The sequence below is a fragment of the Monodon monoceros genome, unplaced genomic scaffold (assembly GCF_005190385.1).
Source record: "Monodon monoceros isolate NGI ecotype Baffin Bay Population unplaced genomic scaffold, NGI_Narwhal_1 Super_Scaffold_5, whole genome shotgun sequence".
Taxonomy (NCBI): Eukaryota; Metazoa; Chordata; class Mammalia; order Artiodactyla; family Monodontidae; genus Monodon; species Monodon monoceros.
This window is the reverse complement of record NW_021703782.1, coordinates 63,359,228-63,378,704: the sequence shown is the minus strand read 5'-3', so window position 1 is coordinate 63,378,704 and position 19,477 is coordinate 63,359,228. Positions and strand designations below refer to the sequence as shown.

The window sequence follows — 19,477 nt, the reverse complement described above, 5'->3', positions numbered from 1 at the left end:
CAACCCAGGATAAATTCCCAGCACCAACTCTGCAGATGAAATTAATACTTATACTGAGTCACCACGGCTCCAAGCTGTATTTACAAAAGCTAATATTATGTTTGTTTATGAGAACCAGCTTGCTTTAACCTGAAGTATTTTACACTGAGCATCTTACTCATCAGGAATGTCTTTTTGTTTTCTAATGATTTTTTTCTGCAGTGTATGATCATGCAACCTCTTAACCTTCTGCTGCTTGGGACACTCATGTGATACTATAGATGTATTAACTGCTTAAATATTCATTGCCTCTCTCTGCTGAGTCTATTCCTATGTGAAAAGTACACTTCCCAACACTTTGACGACAGACTTGTCAATGTCGTTTGCTTTGGCCAGTGGATTGTGAGTTCTGTAAACCATGTTTAAGCAGAAGCTTTACGAGCTCCCATGGTTCCACTATCACAGTTTTTCTTCTGCCATAAAAGTGGCATGTCCTAGACAGGGGTTGCTCTGGATCCCAATCCAGAGATTTGGGGATTGTTTGTTACCACAACATAACATAGTGAAAGCTGACTAACACACCAGGACATTTGGGAAAGTCTCTTGAACAAGTTGAGCAGAATCTGCTATTGGGTCTTTTCTCAGGGCCCGGGTAATTTTCTCTCCATTTTCATCAATCACGAGAGTCAGTTTATTTAGGATTCCAGAATATGTAAAAATGATGGGTATCTAAGTTACTTCTTTTTTATTAACAAAAGAAAGAAATGTAAAGACCATAAACCACTGGAATTAATATAATACCACAATTGAGAACAAAATATTTTATTTCTCTCAATAAAACTATAGTTTACAATAGTATTTACTAAATAAATTATATAATCTCTTTTACAAGCAATAAACTAAATCACAAATATTTCAAAGACAATGTATGTACACGACATAAGGCCTTTTATAAATAGCTTTGCTTTTCTCATTTCACTAGTAAACAGTGAAAAAATCTTTATAGAAGCTAATTTTCTATAAAGTATATGCAGACCTATTACACTGATCTTTATATGAAACCAATTTAAACTTTTAATGACATGGGCTGATTATAACTTTGAAAAAGAGCATAATTCAGATGTTACCATTTTGCATGGATAGATTTTTAAAAAATATATAAGCAGATTACATATGTTGCTTATGGATAATCACTGGATGCATGCAAAATGAAATAATGCAAGTGTCAATAGTAAAATAGCACTTCCAAGTCCGAAAAGGTGATTGGCAATGGTATAGAAAGCAGCTTAAATAGAGTTCATGCAGTTCTTCACAGTTCAGCAAGCAACAGCAAATGACAGAAGAGTGTGGTATTTTTCACATCACATCTGCCGATCAGCCTCTCGGCCGAGGCTCCCCTGACATCTCGCAGACTCCAAGTCCAGTTGATTATGACTCTGTGTGTAGTGGGGCTCAGCCAAGTTTCCTTTGGGAAATTGTGGAGTGGAGAAACTTCTCTCCCACAACCGTGTTCCTGCCTCATCCATCTGCTTAGGTGGTCACCATTTTCACTTACTGGGGGAGAAAAAAAGAAAGCAGACGTAAGACTAAGTTTTGGCATCAATTTATAATGGCGCCTCATGATTGCGAACAAGTTCATTCTTTCTTCCAGTGACTTGTGCCCGGAAAACATGCAGGTAGAAATGGGAGGGCATTAGGCCCGGAATTGATTCTTTTGCAATGATGAACATCTGCTTCCCTGGACCTGCAACATGTAAATTACACCAAGATCTATCAAGCGCTTACCACATCACAGCTTAGTGCTAGGGACTCTGAAGGAAACAGCGCTGGCTAAGACACTCTCCTGCCCTCCAAGTGCACAGGGCTTTGGGGATGTGCTGTGGTATATCAGGCCTGAAGCCAATCAGAGCAACTTGAACATGGTCTGGAACTCATGAATGCTGTATGCATTTTTACACACTATCCCTGTGGCTGGGGAGGAAAAAATATGTCCAGCAAATACTGGACCTAAAATGGTAGCCACTTAAGCTCAGAGGCAGCTAATTCAACCCCTGACAGCTGTACCAAGATATATACGGGGAAGCGGTACCATGGTCAGTCAGACACAATGGCTTAAATCTATTGATTCTCTCTAATTATTATCTCTAATTATTACAGCTACAGTACATTATGCAAGTTAATCATCTTTGCACCTTATTTATCTGTTAAATGGGAGTAATAAACCCTACTTTATAAGTGATAAACTTTTCTATGAGGAAATAGTATCTGTACAAATAGACACACATACATGATATACACAAATTCTGTACATATCATTTAGTGCCTGGCAATAGTAGTGTCTCCAAAATAGTAGTTAAGAAGGTTGCAGTTGGGATCACAGAGATTGTGTGGCCCAACACATTCATTTAGAGGCTGAAAATACTTGAGTAAACAGTTTGAAATGACTGAAAATTATTAGGAAAGAAACTATATCAAAGAGGATTCTGTTTAAAAGTATTACATCTCGTAATTTGAGCCTACTGTGAGTTGTAACTTTTGTTGTTTCATAGTTGAGACTGCTCCCTCTCATTAATCTAAAACATGTTCGCACTGTTACTTTCTATCCTGTTCTTTGATCTATATTTCTGTTTTTGTGCCAGTACCATATTGTTGTGATGACTACAGCTTTGTAGTAAAGTCTGAAGTCAGGGAGCCTGATTCCTCCAGCTCCATTTTTCTTTCTCAAGATTGCTTTGGCTATTCGAGGTCTCTTGTGTCTCCATACAAATTTTAAGATTTTTTTGTTCTAGTTCTGTGAAAAATGCCATTGGCAATTTGACAGGGGTTGCACTGAACCTGTAGATTGCCTTGGTATTACAGTCATTTTGACAATATTGATTTTTCCAATCCAAAAACATGGTATATCTTTCCAGCTGTTCGTGTAATCTTCAATTTCTTTCATCAGCATCTTACAGTTTTCAGAGTACAGGTCTTCTGCCTCCGTAGGTAGGTTTATTCCTAGGTATTTCATTCTTTTTGATGCTAAGGTAAATGGGATTGTTTCTTTAATTTCTCTTTCTGATCTTTCATTGCTAGTGTATAGAAATGCAACAGATTTCTGTGTATTAATTTTGTATCCTGCCACTTTACCGAATTCATTGATTAGCTCTAGTAGTTTTCTGGTAGCATCTTTAGGATTATCTATGTATACTATCCTGTCATCTGCAGACAGTGACAGCTTTAACTCTTCTTTTCCAATTTGTATTCCTTTTATTTCTTTTTCTTCTCTGATTGCTGTGGCTAGGACTTCCAAAACTGTGTTGAATAAAAGGGGCAAGAGTGGACATCCTTGTCTTGTTCTTGATCTTAGAGGAAATGCTTTCAGCTTTTCACCACTGAGTATGATGTTAGCTGTGGGTTTGTCATCTATGGCTTTTCTTATGTTGAGGTAGGTTCTCTTTATGCCCACTTTCTGGAGAGTTTTTAATCAGAAACCGGTACTGAATTTTGTCAAAAGCTTGTTCTGCATCTATTTAGATGATCATATGATTTTTATTATTCAATTTGTTAATGTGGTGTATCACACTGATTGATCTGCATATATTGAAGAATCCTTGCATCCCTGGGATAAATCCCACTTGATCATGGTGTATGATCCTTTTAATGTATTGTTGGATTCGGTTTGCTAGTATTTTGTTGAGGATTTTTGCGTCTATGTGCATCAGTGACATTGGCCTGTAATTTTCTTTTGTTGTTGTTGTTGTTGTTGTATCTTTGACTGGTTTTGGTATCAAGGTGATGTTGGCCTGAGTTTGGGAGTGTTCCTTCCTCTGCAATTTTTTGGAATAGTTTCAGAAGGATAGGTGTTAAGTCTTCTCTAAATGTTTGACAGAATTCACCCATGAAGCCAGCTGCTTCTGGGTTTTTGTTCGTTGGAAGTTTTAAAATCAGTTTCAATCTCATTACTTGTGATTGGTCTGTTCATATTTTCTATTTCTTCCTGGTTCAGTCTTGGAAGATTGTACCTTTCTAAGAATTTGTCCATTTCTTCTAGGTTGTCTATTTTATTAGCATGTGGTTGCTTGTAGTAGTCAGTTATCCTTTGTGTTTCTGTGGTGTCAACTGTAACTTTTTTCATTTCTAATTTTATTGATTTGAGTCTGCTCCCTTTTTTTTCTTGATGAGTCTGGCTAAAGGTTTATCAACTTTGTTTATCTTTTCAAGGAACCAGCTTTTAGTTTCATTGATCTTTGCTATTGTTTTCTTCATCTCTGTTTCATTTATTTCTGCTCTGATCTTTATATCTTTCCTTCTACTGCCTTTTGGGTTTGTTTGTTCCTCTTTCTCTAGTTGCTTTATGTGTAAGAATAGGTTGTTTGTGATTTTTCTTGTTTCCTAAGATTGTATTGCTATAAACTTCCCTCTTAGAACTGCTTTTGCTGCATCCCTTAGGTTTTGGATTGTCATGCTTTCATTTTCATTTGTCTCTAGGTATTTTTTCATTTCCTCAGTGATCCATTGGTTGTTTAGTAGCATATTGTTTAAGCTCCATGTGTTTGTGTTTTTTAGTTTTTTTCTTGTAGTTGATTTCTAATCTCATAGTGTTGTGGTCAGAAAAGATACTTGATACAACTTCAATTTTCTTAAATTTACTGAGACTTGCTTTGTGGCCCAGCATATGATTTATCCTGGAGAACGTTCCATGTGCACTTGAGAAGAATGTGTATTCTGCTGCTTTTGGATGGAGTGTTCTATAAATATCGGTTAAGTCCCTCTGATTTAATGTGTCATTTAAGGCCTGTGTTTCCTTATTGATCTTCTGTCTGGGTGATGTGTCCACTGATGAAAGTGGGGTGTTAAAGTCGCCCACTATTATTGTGTTACTGTTGATTTCTCCTTTTATGGCTGTTAGTATTTGCCTTATATATTGAGGTGCTTCTTTGTTGGGTGCATATACAATTTACAATTGTTATATCTTCTTGGATTGATTGTTGATCATTCTGTAGTGTCCTTCTTCGTCTCTTGTAATAGGCTTTATTTTAAAGTCTCTTTTGTCTGATATGAGTATTGCTACTCTAGGTTTCTTTTGATTTCCATGTGCATGGAATACCCTTTTCCATCCCCTCACTTGCAGTCTATATGTGTCCCTAGACCTGAGGTGGGTCTCTTGTAGACAGAATATATATGGATCTTGTTTTTGTATCCATTCAGCCAGTCTATGTCTTTTGGTTGGAGCATTTAATCCATTTACTTTTAAGGTAATTATCAATATGTATGTTCTGACTGCCATCTTGTTAATTGTTTTGGATTTGTTTTTGTAGGTCTTTTTCTTCCCTTCCTCTTTTGTTCTCCTCTCTTGTAATTTGATGTCTAACTTTAGTGCTGTGTTTGGATTCCTTTTTCTTTTTTGTGTATCTATTGTTGATTTTCGGTTTGTGGTTACCATGAGGTTTTGATATAGCAGTCTATACACACCCACAGCCACAGCCACAGCCACACCCACACCAGACTGTTTTCAGTTGCTGGTCTCTTATTTTTAAATGCATTTCCAATATCCTACACTTGTACCTTCTCTTCTCATGATTGCTGATTTTTATATAATATTTGTGTGTGGATGATTTCCTATCTTTACCATATGATTGCCTTTACTGGTGAGCTTTTTCATTTGTAATTTTCTTGTTTCTAGTCATGGCCTTTTCTTTTCCATCTAGAGAAGTTCCTTTAGCATTTGTTGTAAAGCTGGTTTGGTGGTGCTGAATTCTCTTAGCTTTTGCTTGTAAAGCTTTTGATTTCTCTGTCAAATCTGAACAAGAGCCTTGGTGGGTTGAGTATTCTTGGTTGAACGTTTTTCCCTTTTGTCACTCTAAAAACATCATGCCATTCCCTTCTGACCTGCAGAGTTTCTGCTGAAAAACCAGCTGATAACCTTATGGGGATTCCCTCGTATATTATTTGTTGCTTTTACCTTGTTGGTTTTAATGCTTTCTCATTGTCTTTTTGTCAGTTTGATTAATATGCGTCTTGGCATGTTCCTCCTTGGGTTTATCCTATATGGGACTCTGTGCTTCCTGGACTTGGGTGGCTGTTTCCTTTCCCATGTTAGGGAAGTTGTTGGCTATTATCTCTTCAAATATTTTCTCAGGCCCTCTTTCTCTCTCTTGCATTATAGGAGTCCCAGAAGGAGAAATGTTGGTGCATTTAATGTTGTCCCAGAGGCCTCTGAGACTGTCCTCATTTCTTTTCATTCTTTTTTCTTTGTTCTGTTCTGAAGCAGTGATTTTCACCATTCTATCTTCCAGCTCACTTATTCATTCTTCTGCCTCATTTATTCTGCTATTGATTCCTTCTAGTGTATTTTTCATTTCAGTTATTGTATTTTTCATCTGTTTTGTTCTTTAAACTTCTAGCTCTTTATTAAACATTTCTTGTATCCTCTCGGTCTGTGCCTCCAATCTTTTTCTGAGATCTTGAATCATTTTTTACTATCATTACTCTGAATTATTTTTCAGGTAGATTGCCTATCTCCACTTCACTTAGTTGTTCTTCTGGGGTTTTATCTTGTTCCTTCGTCTGGCACATATTTCTCTGCTGTCTCATTTTGTCTAACTTTCTGTGTTTGTGGTCTCTGTTCCTCAGGCCGCAGGACTGTAATTCTTCTTGGATCTGGTGTCTACACCTTGGTGTGTGAATTTGGCCCAGAAGCTTGTGCAGGCTTCTTGGTGGGAGGGACTGGTGCCTGCCCACTGGTGGGTGAAGCTGGGTCTTGTCCCTCTGATGGGCAGGGTCACATCAAGGGGTGTGTTTACAGGTGGCTGTTGGCTCAGGATGACTTTAGGCAGCCTGTCTGCTGATGGGTGGGGCTGTGTTCCCACCCTGTTTGTTGTCTGGTCTGAGGCATTCCAGCATTGGGGCCTGCAGGCTGTTGGGTGGGGCCAGGTCTCAGTGCCAAAATGGCGACCTCCAGGAGAACTCAAGCCAGTGAGTATTCCCTGGGGCGTGCACCACCATTGTCCTTGCCCCTGCAGTGAGCACAGCCGACCCCCACATCCCCAGGAGACCCTCCAAGACCCACAGGTGGGTCTGGCCCAGGCTCTTATGGAGTCACTGCTTTGCCCTGGGTCCCAGTTCATGTGAAACCTCTGCATGCCTTGCAAGAGTGGAGTCTGTTTCTCCCAGTCCTGTGGAGCTCCTGCACTCAAGCCCTGCTGGCCTTCAAAGCCAAATGCTCTGGGGGCTCCTCCTCCCAATGCCAGAACTCCAGTCTGGGAAGCCTGCCATGAGGCTCAGAACTCTCACTCCTGTGAGAGAACCTCTGTGATATAATTATTTTCCAGTTTGTGGGTCACACACCAGTATGGGATTTGATTTTATTGTGAATGTGCCCCTCCCACCATCTCGTTGTAGCTTCTTCTTTGTCTTTGGGTGTAGAATATCTTTTTTGCTAGATTCAAGTCTTTTTTTGTTGATTGTTGTTCAGCAGTTAGTTGCGATTTTGGTGTTTTTGTGAGAGAAGGTGAGCTCAAGTCCTCTACTCCACTATCTTATTTCTTGTCCCGTTGGAATCAAGTTCTTTTAAAACTGAGGGTCTTGTAGAAGTTTCTATAAACTTTGTTAAGCACTCTCACCCTCAGGGTACAAGAATGTCAAAGTTGGGTGAGAACTGCCAATTCTATATCCATGTTGTAATGTAATCCTGGGATGACATGTTTGGTTACCCGAAAGTGTCCATTTATAATCCTAATAAAATGAGGTGGCCTGACAGGTCTTCTTTTTTTTTTTCTGACAGGTCTTTAAGTCTTCTGCGGAACTTGAAAGCACAGCATCTCCCTGCTTGTAAACTTGGCCACAGTGAGCTGGCTCCAGAAGGCAATTTTATTATCCATTATTTGGTATTAAGTGTGCAATAATTTTCCTTTCTTCAAATTATAATCCACAAGTCCTATATTAGCCATCAGTGAAGAGACAAAGTGTCAGCTGTCTGTCTACCCTGGGAAGAAACTCATAGCTTGAGTTTATTCTTCAAAATATGGTGCATGTAGAATCCCCTCCAGCTCCCCAACATGAAGATGGGTTCTTCAGGTATTAGTGCCCTGAACGCCAGCAACTTCTTCTGATGTGCTGAGACTCAACCCTCTCCTGACCTGATGGATTTAGAAACAGAAATGGGAACTGGTGCTTTGGCGAGAGAACCTAGCCATATCTCGGGTAAGGGATGGCAGAACATTTCAGTTCTATCACCAACTGAACTGCGGTGTTTGTTCGTTTGTTTATTTATTTATTCAAACATCTTTATTGGAGTATAACTGCTTTACAATGGTGTGTTAGTTTCTGCTTTATAACAAATTGAATCAGCTATAAATATACATATATCCCTATATCTCCTCCCTCTTGCGTCTCCCTCCCACCCTCCCTATCCCACCCCTCTAGGTGGTCACAAAGCACTGAGCTGATCTCCCTGTGCTATGTGGCTGCTTCCCACTAGCTATCTATTTTACATTTGGTAGTATATATAAGTCCATGCCACTCTCTCACTTCGTCCCAGCTTACCCTTTCCCTTCCCCATGTCCTCAAGTCCATTTTCAACGTCTGTGACTTTATTTCTGTCCTGCCCCTAGGTTCTTCGGAATCATTTCTTTTTTAGATTCCATATATATATATATGTTAGCATACGGAATTTGTTTTTCTCTTTCTGACTTACTTCACTCTGTATTACAGACCCTAGGTCCATCCACCTCACTACAAATACCTCAATTTCATTTCTTTTTATGGCTGAGTAATATTCCATTCTATATATGTGCCACATCTTCTTTATCCATTCATCTGTTGATGGACACTTAGGTGGCTTCCATGTCCTGGCTATTGTAAATAGAGCTGCAATGAACATTTTGGTACATGACTCTTTTTGAATTATGGTTTTCTCAGGGAATATGCCCAGTAGTGGGATTGCTGGGTCGTATGGTAATTCTATTTTTAGTTTTTTAAGGAACCTGCATACTGTTCTCCATAGTGGCTGTATCAATTTACATTCCCACCAATAGTGCAAGAGGGTTCCCTTTTCTCCACACCCTCTCCAGCATTTACTGTTTGCAGAATTTTTGATGATAGCCATTCTGACCGGTGTGAGGTGATACCTCATTGTAGTTTTGATTTGCATTTCTCTAATGATTAGTGATGTTGAGCATCTTTTCATGTGTTTGTTGGCAATCTGTATATCTTCTTCGGAGAGATGTCTATTTAGGTCTTCTGCCCATCTTTGGATTCAGTTGTTATTTTGATATGGAGCTGCATGAGCTGCATGTAAATTTTGGAGATTAATTCTTTGTCAGTTGCTTCATTGGCAAATTTTTTCTCCCATTCTGAGGGTTGTCTTTTCGTCTTGTTTATGGTTTCCTTTGCTGTGCAAGAGCTTTTCAGTTTCATTAGGTCCCATTTGTTTTTGTTTTTATTTCCATTTCTCTAGGAGGTGGGTCTAAAAGGATCTTGCTGTGATTTATGTCATAGAGTGTTCTGCCTATGTTTTCCTCTAAGAGTTTTATAGTGTCTGGCCTTACACGTAGGTCTTTAATCCATTCTGAGTTTATTTTTGTGTATGGTGTTAGGGAGTGTTCTAATTTCATTCTTTACATGTAGGTGCCCAGTTTTCCCAGCACCTATTGAAAAGGCTGTCTTTTCTCCATTGTATATTCTTGCCTCCTTTATCAAAAATAAGGTGACCATAGGTGCGTGGATTTACCTCTGGGCTTTCTATCCTGTTCCATTGATGTATAGTTCTGTTTTTGTGCCAGTACCATACTGTCTTGATTACTGCAGCTTTGTAGTAGGGTCTGAAGTCTGGGAGCCTGATTCCTCCAGCTCCATTTTTCTTGCTCAAGATTGCTTTGGCTATTCGGGGTCTTTTGTGTTTCCATACAAATTGTGAAATTTGTTGTTCTAGTTCTGTGAAAAATGCCAGTGGTAGTTTGATAGGGACTGCATTGAATCTGTAGATTGCTTTGGGTAGTACAGTCATTTTCACAGCGTTGATTCTTCCAATCCAAGACCATGGTATATCCCTCCATCTGTTTGTATCATCTTTAATTTCTTTCATCAGTGTCATAGTTTTCTGCATACAGGTCTTTTGTCTCCCTAGGTAGGTTTATTCCTAGGTATTTTATTCTTTTTGTTGCAATGCTAAGTGGGCGTGTTTCCTTAATTTCTCTTTCAGATTTTTCATCATTAGTGTATAGGAATGCAAGAGATTTCTGTGTATTAATTGTGTATCCTGCTACTTTACCAAACTCATTGATTAGCTCTAGTAGTTTTCTGGTAGTATCTTTAGGATTCTCTGTGTATAGTATCATGTAATCTGCAAACAGTGACAGCTTTACTTACTTCTTTTCCGACTTAGATTCCTTTTATTTCTTCTCTGATTGCTGTGGCTAAAACTTCCAAAACTATGTTGAAATAATAGTGGTGAGAGGGGACAACCTTGTCTTGTTTGTGATCTTAGAGGAAATGGTTTCAGTTTTTCACCATGGAGAACGATGTTGGCTGTGGGTTTTCCATATTATGTTAAGTTCCCTCAATGCCTAATAACTTCTGTGTTTTAAAAGAACATTGCCCCTGAGTGTCAGGAGCTCATGGAACAAGGATACCCCAGGGACTCTTTAGTGTGGTCATCTTAGCCAGTCTGACTGCACGCGATAATACATCCACACAGATGCCAGTGTCTCTTCCTAAGCATGTGATGCTTTGAGAATGCATGATATATTTTAAATTCTGGGACCTGAAGGTAAAGGTGTGATAACAGTTGGCATGAAAGGAGTAGAGGTTTTAGGTATTTCTGTGGCCTTAATCCTTAGCATTGTTTATCCACATATGTGAGTAAGTGTGTGGGTGTGTGAGAGGCTTGTATTTTTATTTCCACTTAAACTCAAGTACTTAATTCTGTGATTGAAACTACACCGTAATGCACACATGTGGTCAAAGACTTCAAAGCCTTTTCAATAAAATTATTTAAAACACAGACACAGAGAAATAAGGGAACATAGCAAAGCAAAAGCAGTTTGTTTGCTAACCACAAAGCCCTTTGGGAGGGTGGACTGCACTTTTTGGGAGCCAGATTGCCCCAGGGGACCCCCAAAGTATAGATCACTTCAAGATGGGCTAAGTTGGAGGGTCTGAGTTTTTAGAGCCGGGTGCAGAGGGCATCAAAGACGAGAAGTTTCTCTTCCAAGGTCTCATTTCTAGGCTCATTTCCAACCCTCCCTTTTTTCCTATATACCCTCAACCTACTGTTTAAAAGACATATTTAGCCAATAGAATTTCATAAGATCTGGAATGTGCTGTGAGGGGATTTAAGGGCAGAGCTGAAACAAAGCAGAACTTCAGGACAGTCAGACTGGCTAAGATGACCACGCTAAATAGTCCCTGGGGTATCCTTGTTCCATGAGCTCCTGACCCTCGGGGGCAATGTTCTTTTTAAACTACAACTGCCTCAGAGTTCTGCTCCAGGGTCCCACAGAAGCAGGATCTTTTCCTGTCTGGTGTCCAAGGGCAGCCTCATTTTCAATTCAAGTTGAAATTCTTTGCCAAAATACCCTTGAGGAAAATATTGATTTCTCTCCAGGCTATTGTAGGTGGCAAGTCCCTTATTTCCTTTTCCTATACTGAGGCCGTTTTCCCCAGCCCCACTGTTTTCCTTTCTAGTTCGTATTGTTCTTTTGGCCAGTGTTCTATCTGTTGCCATGAGAGCACACCAGCTCATCCTGCCTCACTCCCCTCATTTTAGTCTGAACTCACAGCATCACCACAAACACATGTAAAGGCTTCACAACGCCCCACCCTAATCATCCCCTTGGGTCTGGAGTCCCCTGCATCTCTGGGCTCACCAGAGATGCTTCAAACACCAAGCAGCCACCATGTTCTCTGGAAATCTTTTTTTTTTTTTTTTTTTTTTTTAACATAAGGCTCTATATTTACTTTTTATCGCATTCATATCTACCTCATATTGGGGGTACTTCACAAGGCACAGTCACTTGGAAATAGATTGGAATAGGGGATTTCTCTTTGAACAACCGTTGCTGGTGTCCAAAAGCGCACCATTTTTTTAAAGGAGGTGAACAAATACATAACACTAGTGCTCCAGAAATCAGGACACAGTCTGTATATATGGAGTCCAATCACACTGCTATGGGGTTTTACAGCTGGAAGGAAGCTTAGGTCTAAATTTCCTACCTTTGCACTTAAAAAAATATTTAGATTCAGAATCAGTGGTGAAATTATTCTTTCCCAAGAACCAGAGGCTACAGGGCCTTAATTGAGAAGCCTTGAGGCAGAAGGTGGGACTTGGAACAACCTTGAAGAGTATGTACAATTTGGATGAAAACTACCATGTTGTGCCTATCTGGTAGAATGTTTGTTGAATTCTGAGGTGTTGGCAGCACATGGAGTACCAGGCCTCCTGCCAACCTTCAAATGCCCTATCAAAGCGTTCCACACCAACCAGCAGATAGATTACTGATAAGAGGAGAACAGACCCAAGAAAAAGCTGGCACTGATTTCAGATGCCTCGTGGGATGTATTTAGGATTACGGCCTCTCAGTTCAAAACTGTTAGCGCAGCAGCAGTCTTTTAATTCAGTTCCCTGCCTGATTAATTTGTTTTCTAAAGACCTAAGAAAAGCTGGAGGAAATCAGTGATTTATGTGGGCTGACAATTCTACAGTGGACTTCCCTGCATGAGAGTGACTTCTACTAATTGTAAATCCAAATGGTCACCTTGTTATCTAATATATCATGCAGCCCTGGGGCTGCAACCAAATTCACTCTGGGTAGTGTAGGGAGAGGAATATGGTACTGGTTTCATTCAAAAAGGAGCACTGCCTTGGGATGAGGCCACTGGCTTCTCTCTCCCTGTGTAGAAGGAAAGGGTGAGATGCCAGAGGCCCCCAGCCACAGGCTAGAGTGTAGGAACCAGAAGCTGCACCCCTACCAAGACGCCCCTCTCAGCACTTTTCTTGGTACCATTTTTCTTTACAAAAACACACAGTAGCCAGCATGGATTGAATTGTGCCTCCCCCGCCCACCCGCCTTCCCCTGACACCCTGCATTCATATGTTGAAGCTCTAATCCCTAGTACTTCAGAATGTGATCTTATTTGGAGATACAGTCTTTACAGAAGTAAGGAAGTTAAAATAAGGTCCTTAGGGTAGGCTCTGATTCAATAGGACTGGTGTGCCTATAAAAAGGGGAAATATGGACACAGAGACAAGCCACACACAGAAGGAAGACACAGGGAGAAGATGGCCATCAACAAGCCAAGGAGGGAAGCTTCCCTTACAGCCCTCAGAAGGAATCAACCCTGCCAACACCTTGATCTCGGACTTCTAGCTTCCAGAACTGTGAGACAATACACTTCTGTTGTTTATGCCACCCAGTTTGTGATATTTTGTAATGGCAGGCCTAGGAAACAAATACAGTAGCCATTACTGGGATTTAGAAAGTTTTTTTAAAAAAATAAGGATCCATATTTGAATTTTTTTGTACTTAATCCTATCCTCCACTGGGGGCTACCACCAAAGCTACAGTTACCTGGGGGGTGGAGTGGCTGTAAGGGGACAACCTGTCAAAGATTGAAAGTGAAGAAAAGGTTTTTTTCACTCCATATTTTTTGATACTTCATTAAAGTTGCTGCCTGAGCAGCAGAAAGAAGCATTTTCTGGGTTGAATCCCCAAACTGCCATAGGGCCTTTTCAAAGAGGCTCAAGTGGAACTGGCCTTAATGGATGAGAAGGGCACGACGGGATCCTAGGGAAGATTAGCACCTTCATTTCTGTGCCTGATTGCAATTGCAGCCTCTAGTTCAGCTTGCAAGGTTGAGGGAGCTGCCTCTGCCGTTTGAAGGATGTGCCCCTGCCAAACGTGCGTGCACAGCAGTGGGAGGCCACCGTAAAGTACACGGAGTGGAGACAGCCCTCTGAGCCTCGCACTCGCACTTAATAGCAGCGTTCAATTCAAGGACCTCAAAAGCTCCTTATCCTGGTTGGTCAGAGGCGCCTTCCTACCACTAGGTGGCAGTAGGGTCTGCTGCAGGAACGCAGTCCCAAGCCCAGTTCATAAACTTGAATGTGATTAAGGTTCACCTTAGAATCAAGTTCATTTTTCCTCCGATGTAAAGCAAAGCTAACTGGCCAGCCATCTTAGGAGGGCCCTTAGGGAAGTGATACAGATTTCCCTTTCATCTAGCACAGAAGAATTATAGGATGCTCAGAGCTGAAGGACCCTGTCAACACGCTGACTGGGTCTCAGCCCTGTATGTGTGGGGAGCTTTTAAAAATACCATTGCCCTGGTCCACCCTCAGGGATTTTATTTCTAATACACAATATGTCCCCAACAGGTGACTATATCAGTTAATACATTCGTTTACCTGACACCTTTTTGCGAGGAGTCCACAGTAATTTGGAAACATCTACCCAACCTCACAGTGACTAAGCCAGGGAGACCGGAAGTGAATGAAAAAACGGGGCCAAGCGTGGTAAAGAGCGTGTGTGCCCTTTCACATGTCCTCGGTAAGTCACATGTCCTCGGTAAGGCGGTGTAGTTGAATAGTGTCCCCTGAAAATTCACGTACACCTGGAACCTTTGCAATGTGATCTTATTCAGAAATATGGTCTTTGCAGATGTAATTAGTTAAGATGAGTTCATCCTGGATTACGGTGGGCCCTAAATCCACTGACTGGTGTTCTCACAAGACGAGAGGATACACAGAGGCACAGAGTCACAGGGAGGCAGTGTGAACTGGGGCGGGGATTAGAGTGTTGCAAGTCAAACAATGCTGAGCACCACGTGGACCACCAGAGGTTGGAAGAAGCAAGGAAGGATCCTCTCCTAGAGCCTTCACAGGTACCAGGACCCCGCCAACACCTTGACCTCAGATTTCTGGCCTCCAGACTGGGAGACAAATTTCTGTTGTTTAAGCCTCCCAGCCTGGGGTACTTTGTCACGGCAGCCCTAGGAGCACAGGCAAAGACAAACCAAAGGGAAGCCAGGCCCTCATCTCCACTCCCTAGTCATCCTCATACCATCCATCACACTTGGGGAGGCCTTATTCTTTACTAAGTGGACAGTATTTATGCATCCTCCCTTCTACCCAATTTTCCCATTCCTTCTCAGGTCCCAGGAGGGCGAATGGCATGAAGGAGGACAGCCCGGCTCACAAGGTCCACAGGTGTGATTTAAACTTGCTTTCCCTAAAGTTCTCATTTGTTCCTAATCTGGTTCCTTTTGAATTGCTTTTGTGTTTTCTGAAGGCTCAGGAGCCTAGCAAACACTGGCTTCCTATGACGATGGAGAAGATGGAAATCAAAATCAGAAACAAAAGCAGCAGGGAAAGTGTGGAGGGAGTGGGGGAAGGAGAGAGAGGCTGGTGGTAGGAGGTAAAGAAAGAAGAATAATGGTGCCACCCAAGGAGGGCCTGGATGAATAGACTCAGCCAAGCGCAAGAGCAGAACTGGCCTTGAGAAAGGTGGAAATCACCTGGCCTGTGAGGCCAGGATTCACTGTAAAGCTAGGACAAAACAGAAAAGAATCTACCATAGCCCTGTATGCTGTCATTTAATTGTTAACTGTGGGCCTAATACAACTGAAAAGCCAGTATGCGTTTATAACTCCAATTCCCTAAGCTAATCCTTAAACAGCAGTTTAATACTGTTTGTTAAAAAAAAAAAAGAAAAAATCCGACAGTGACCTCCTAATCCGGCCCAGCGGGTTGCCTCATTAATTTGAAGCTGGCGTCGCTCTTGTTGCAGGACAGGAATCCCTCTAGGTGCCACGGGGTGCAGGCAGTTGGATCCATTTTTTCAGCTTTTCCACATGTCTTAGAAATATTATTTGGTCAGTGACTTAAGAGGGTCAAGCCTTCCTAGAGATAAAAAAAGGGTCCTATTTTGTTCTTTCTGAAATCTCTTCATTTCTCAACGATGTGGTCATATGGTGAAAGAAAATGGCATTCTGGTGAAATGCCTTACAAGCCCAAGGCAGCCTTTGCTTCTTCTCTTCCTGTTTTGGTCTCACTAAAATCTGCCAAAAACTCGAGCAGCATCTTTGTTTGGCGGGGACTGTAGCTCTCTGCTGAGAAGCGACAGAATTGCCACTGTTTCAAATACACATCTTTTGCAGCAGCCAATGCTGGCTCACGCAAGGAGGGAGTCAAGAGACCTGATTCTTCACATACAAGTCATTAATGTCAACGCCAGCAGAGTCAGGTCCAGAAAGGCAGTTTCTCTTGCCAAAAAGTTCCACTGAATTTCCTAGGGCCCCCGTGACCTAATTTAAAGTGTTTTTCTTCTCTTTTTCGGGCTTTTTTTCATACATAATAGTCTGGTAAGCTGTTAATTCACAATCATTTTCACTTCTCTGCCACCCTCCATCCCACGATGAAAGAGTATTATTAAGCACCGTAAAGACACATTAAATAACGAAGCTGTCCAACAACTGCACATCAGAGCACACTGATCTCCAATACCGGCACGGCTAAAAAAAATGGCTTAACTGTTTCTTTGCCCACAGCTATTTCTGTACTTCAGCCACCTTGCAAGAAACACATATCGGGATGAAAGGACATATTATTGAGAGGCTGTTAATATGGAAAAGTGTAAAAAGAAAAGGGCATAACCTCAAGACCTAAATAACACAAGTGAGAAAATTGTCGTTTTGTGGCAGCCCTCTTTCAAACTTCTATGTTATTTAAAAAAGCAACTCCATTATCTCCCACTTACCCATTCATTCTCAGCTAGTCATAAAAAAAGGACACGCTCACCCATGACATTTTTCAGCTGCACTGCCTTTGTCGCTTGTTCCTCTTTCCGTTAACACCAAATTGCATTCTACATCAGGTAAAGGAGTCGCCTGAGGAACTGAAATAATAAGCTGTCGTGATCAGTGCCTTAGAGTATCAGGCTATGCAAAAAGTGGAATCTAGCCCTATTATGAAGATGGCATGACTGCCCATTTAAAAGCAAGAGCCTGCTTATCTCTGTTGTATTCTTTTAAATACCCTAATCTGTGTCATCAACTCAAAACTCAATGGAAACACCGCTTTGGTCATTGGATAAAATCGTCTTCAAAAACACGATGATCTGAATATTTGAAAATGAATCAGATAGCCTGGAACTACAGCGTGAAGGTGAATGGCCTTTTCCAAGCAATAACTAGGAACATGGAACCTGAACCAAATGCTTCAATAAGGGTGCTGGAACAATTAGCAGCCTTTTAAGGTAAGCTATCCTTTTAATTTCATGTCAAATTATCAGAAAAAGCAGGATAGCTGGCCTAATTTACACGCACATAATGCACATAACGTGGGTGGATCTTTAATAAGGAAATTTCACATGTTATCTGGTGTGCATAAATCACTTGATTTTAAATCATATTTTACAGTGATATAAACAGTATTGTCCATTCGTATGCAAACAGTAGCACTAGGGGATTAGTTACAACTACCAATTCTTAAAGGAGAAGAAACATTACAAGAGAAATCTATGTTTTGGTTATAACACCCAATATAATGTCACCACAGAAGCCTTCAACTGCCCTTGCAGTAAGGATGGCTACGATTAAGAGGATTCTAATCAGGTCAAGAGGAAGGAGAGACAAAGGTGTAGGCAAGATTGGTTTTCCCTTCTGATGCTTTTCTTTGCCATCCACTCTTTCACAGTGTGGAGGCAAATGAAAATATTGAAGGGAAGGCAATGAGCTGTATCCTTTAAGATTGGAAGAGCATGCTAAATAAAAATCTCCAGCATGAAAACACACCCTGGAATTACAAGTTAATGGTGCAGAACTTTCTAGATGCATTGCCACAAAAATCAAATACTGTGACGGATGATGTTAGAATATGTGATGAAACAGTGAAATTTGAAGAAACAGCTATAGCTCTTCTGGGAAAAACCTTATTTCTACAACTCCTTGTAATTTAGAATAAGTCATGGCCAGTCAGACCTAGAAGGGGTCTTAAGAGGTGACTTAATGATCCATTTCATAGATGAGAAAACTGAGGACCAAAAAGGTTGATTAATTCAAGGTCAGTGATTAATGAGAGGCAGAGATAAGCATAGTATCCTGGTGCCTATTTCTAATTAATTCTTGTCTTATTTGATTCTGCAAGAGTTGAAAGGACTAAGTTAAAGTACTAGAACAATGGTGTGGGGGACCATTTCGGGGGGTCCATGAGGTCAAACTATTTTCCTATTAATACTAAGATGTGATTTACCCTTTCATTCTCATTCCCTCTCATGGGTGCCCAGTTGAATACAGTCGTGTGCCAGATCATGCCAGACCAATGTAGGTAGAAGCTGATATGAGAATCCAGCTTCTTCAGACAATAGGGACTGCAAAAAAGAAAAATAATGCCCCTCTTCTCACTAAGCTTATTTTTGTCCTGGAAAAGTTATTTTCATAAAAATTTATTTAACATTTTAATAGTTACTATTTTAAATATTTTAAAATTTTCGCATTTTAAAAATATAAAATATTGATAGACATAACCCCCACACACAAAAGCTATTTGGGATCCTCAATTTTTAGAATGTAAGGGGATTCAGAGATTAAAAAGTTTAAGAACTGTGGCACTAAAACTTGAAAAAATAGAAAGGAAACCAAGATGAAAGTGGAATTTTATAAAAACTACTCTCCTTTTTTTTTTTTTTTTTTTTTTTTTTTTGCAGTACGTGGGCTTCTCACTGTTGTGGCCTCTCCCGTTGCAGAGCACAGGCTCCAGACGTGCAGGCTCAGCGGCCATGGCTCACGGGCCCAGCCGCTTCGCGGCATGTGGGATCTTCCCAGACCGGGGCACGAACCCACGTCCCCTGCGTTGGCAGGCGGACTCTCAACCACTGCGCCACCAGGGAAGCCCTCACTTCCTTTTTGGATCCATCTCTCACCTTCATGAGGAGCATGATTCCAATGAGATGGACACATCAATCAGTCAGTAACAACTACAGTGATACGGTGCTTCATGGTTAACACTACAGTGATAGGGGGCATAGGTAGGAGCTGGATTTGAATTTTGGCTCTGCCATTTACTAGCTCTGAGAGCTGATCAGTTAAGCCTCAGGTTCCTTATCTGCATGAATGGAGACAAATATAACACACACCTTCATGAAAGAGCTAGCGTAAGAAGAGCACTGGGATAGTGCCTGCATATGGTAAGCACTCATATTGGCCATTCTAATTATTGTTCAAAATCCTATGCTACAAAAAGGCAACCTACTGAATGGGAGAAGATATTTGCAAATGATGTGTCTGATAATGGGTCAATATCCAAAATGTATAAAGAACTCATATAACTCAATGTTTTATATATATAAACAACCTGATTAAAAAACAGGCAGAGGACCTGAACAAACATTTTTCCAAAGAAGACATACAGATGGCCAACAGGCACATGAAAAGATGCTCAACATCACTAAAATGCAAATCAAAACCACAGTGAGATATCACTTCACATCTGTCAGAATGGCTATTATCAAAAAGACAACAA

General features: G+C 40.8%; 1 protein-coding gene across 3 annotated transcripts in view; it reads right to left on the bottom strand.

Annotated features, from left to right (window-relative positions):
* Positions 1 to 785: 785 nt before the first annotated feature.
* PIP5K1B (phosphatidylinositol-4-phosphate 5-kinase type 1 beta) overlaps positions 786 to 19,477 on the bottom strand; it is a 328,934-nt gene continuing 310,242 nt past the window's right edge. For all 3 annotated transcript variants that reach the window (XM_029202075.1, XM_029202076.1, XM_029202077.1), the window contains exon 15: positions 786 to 1,533. In XM_029202075.1, the coding sequence (XP_029057908.1) occupies positions 1,531 to 1,533 (3 nt within the window). In that variant the 3' untranslated portion in view covers positions 786 to 1,530. The remainder of the gene's footprint in view (positions 1,534 to 19,477) is intronic.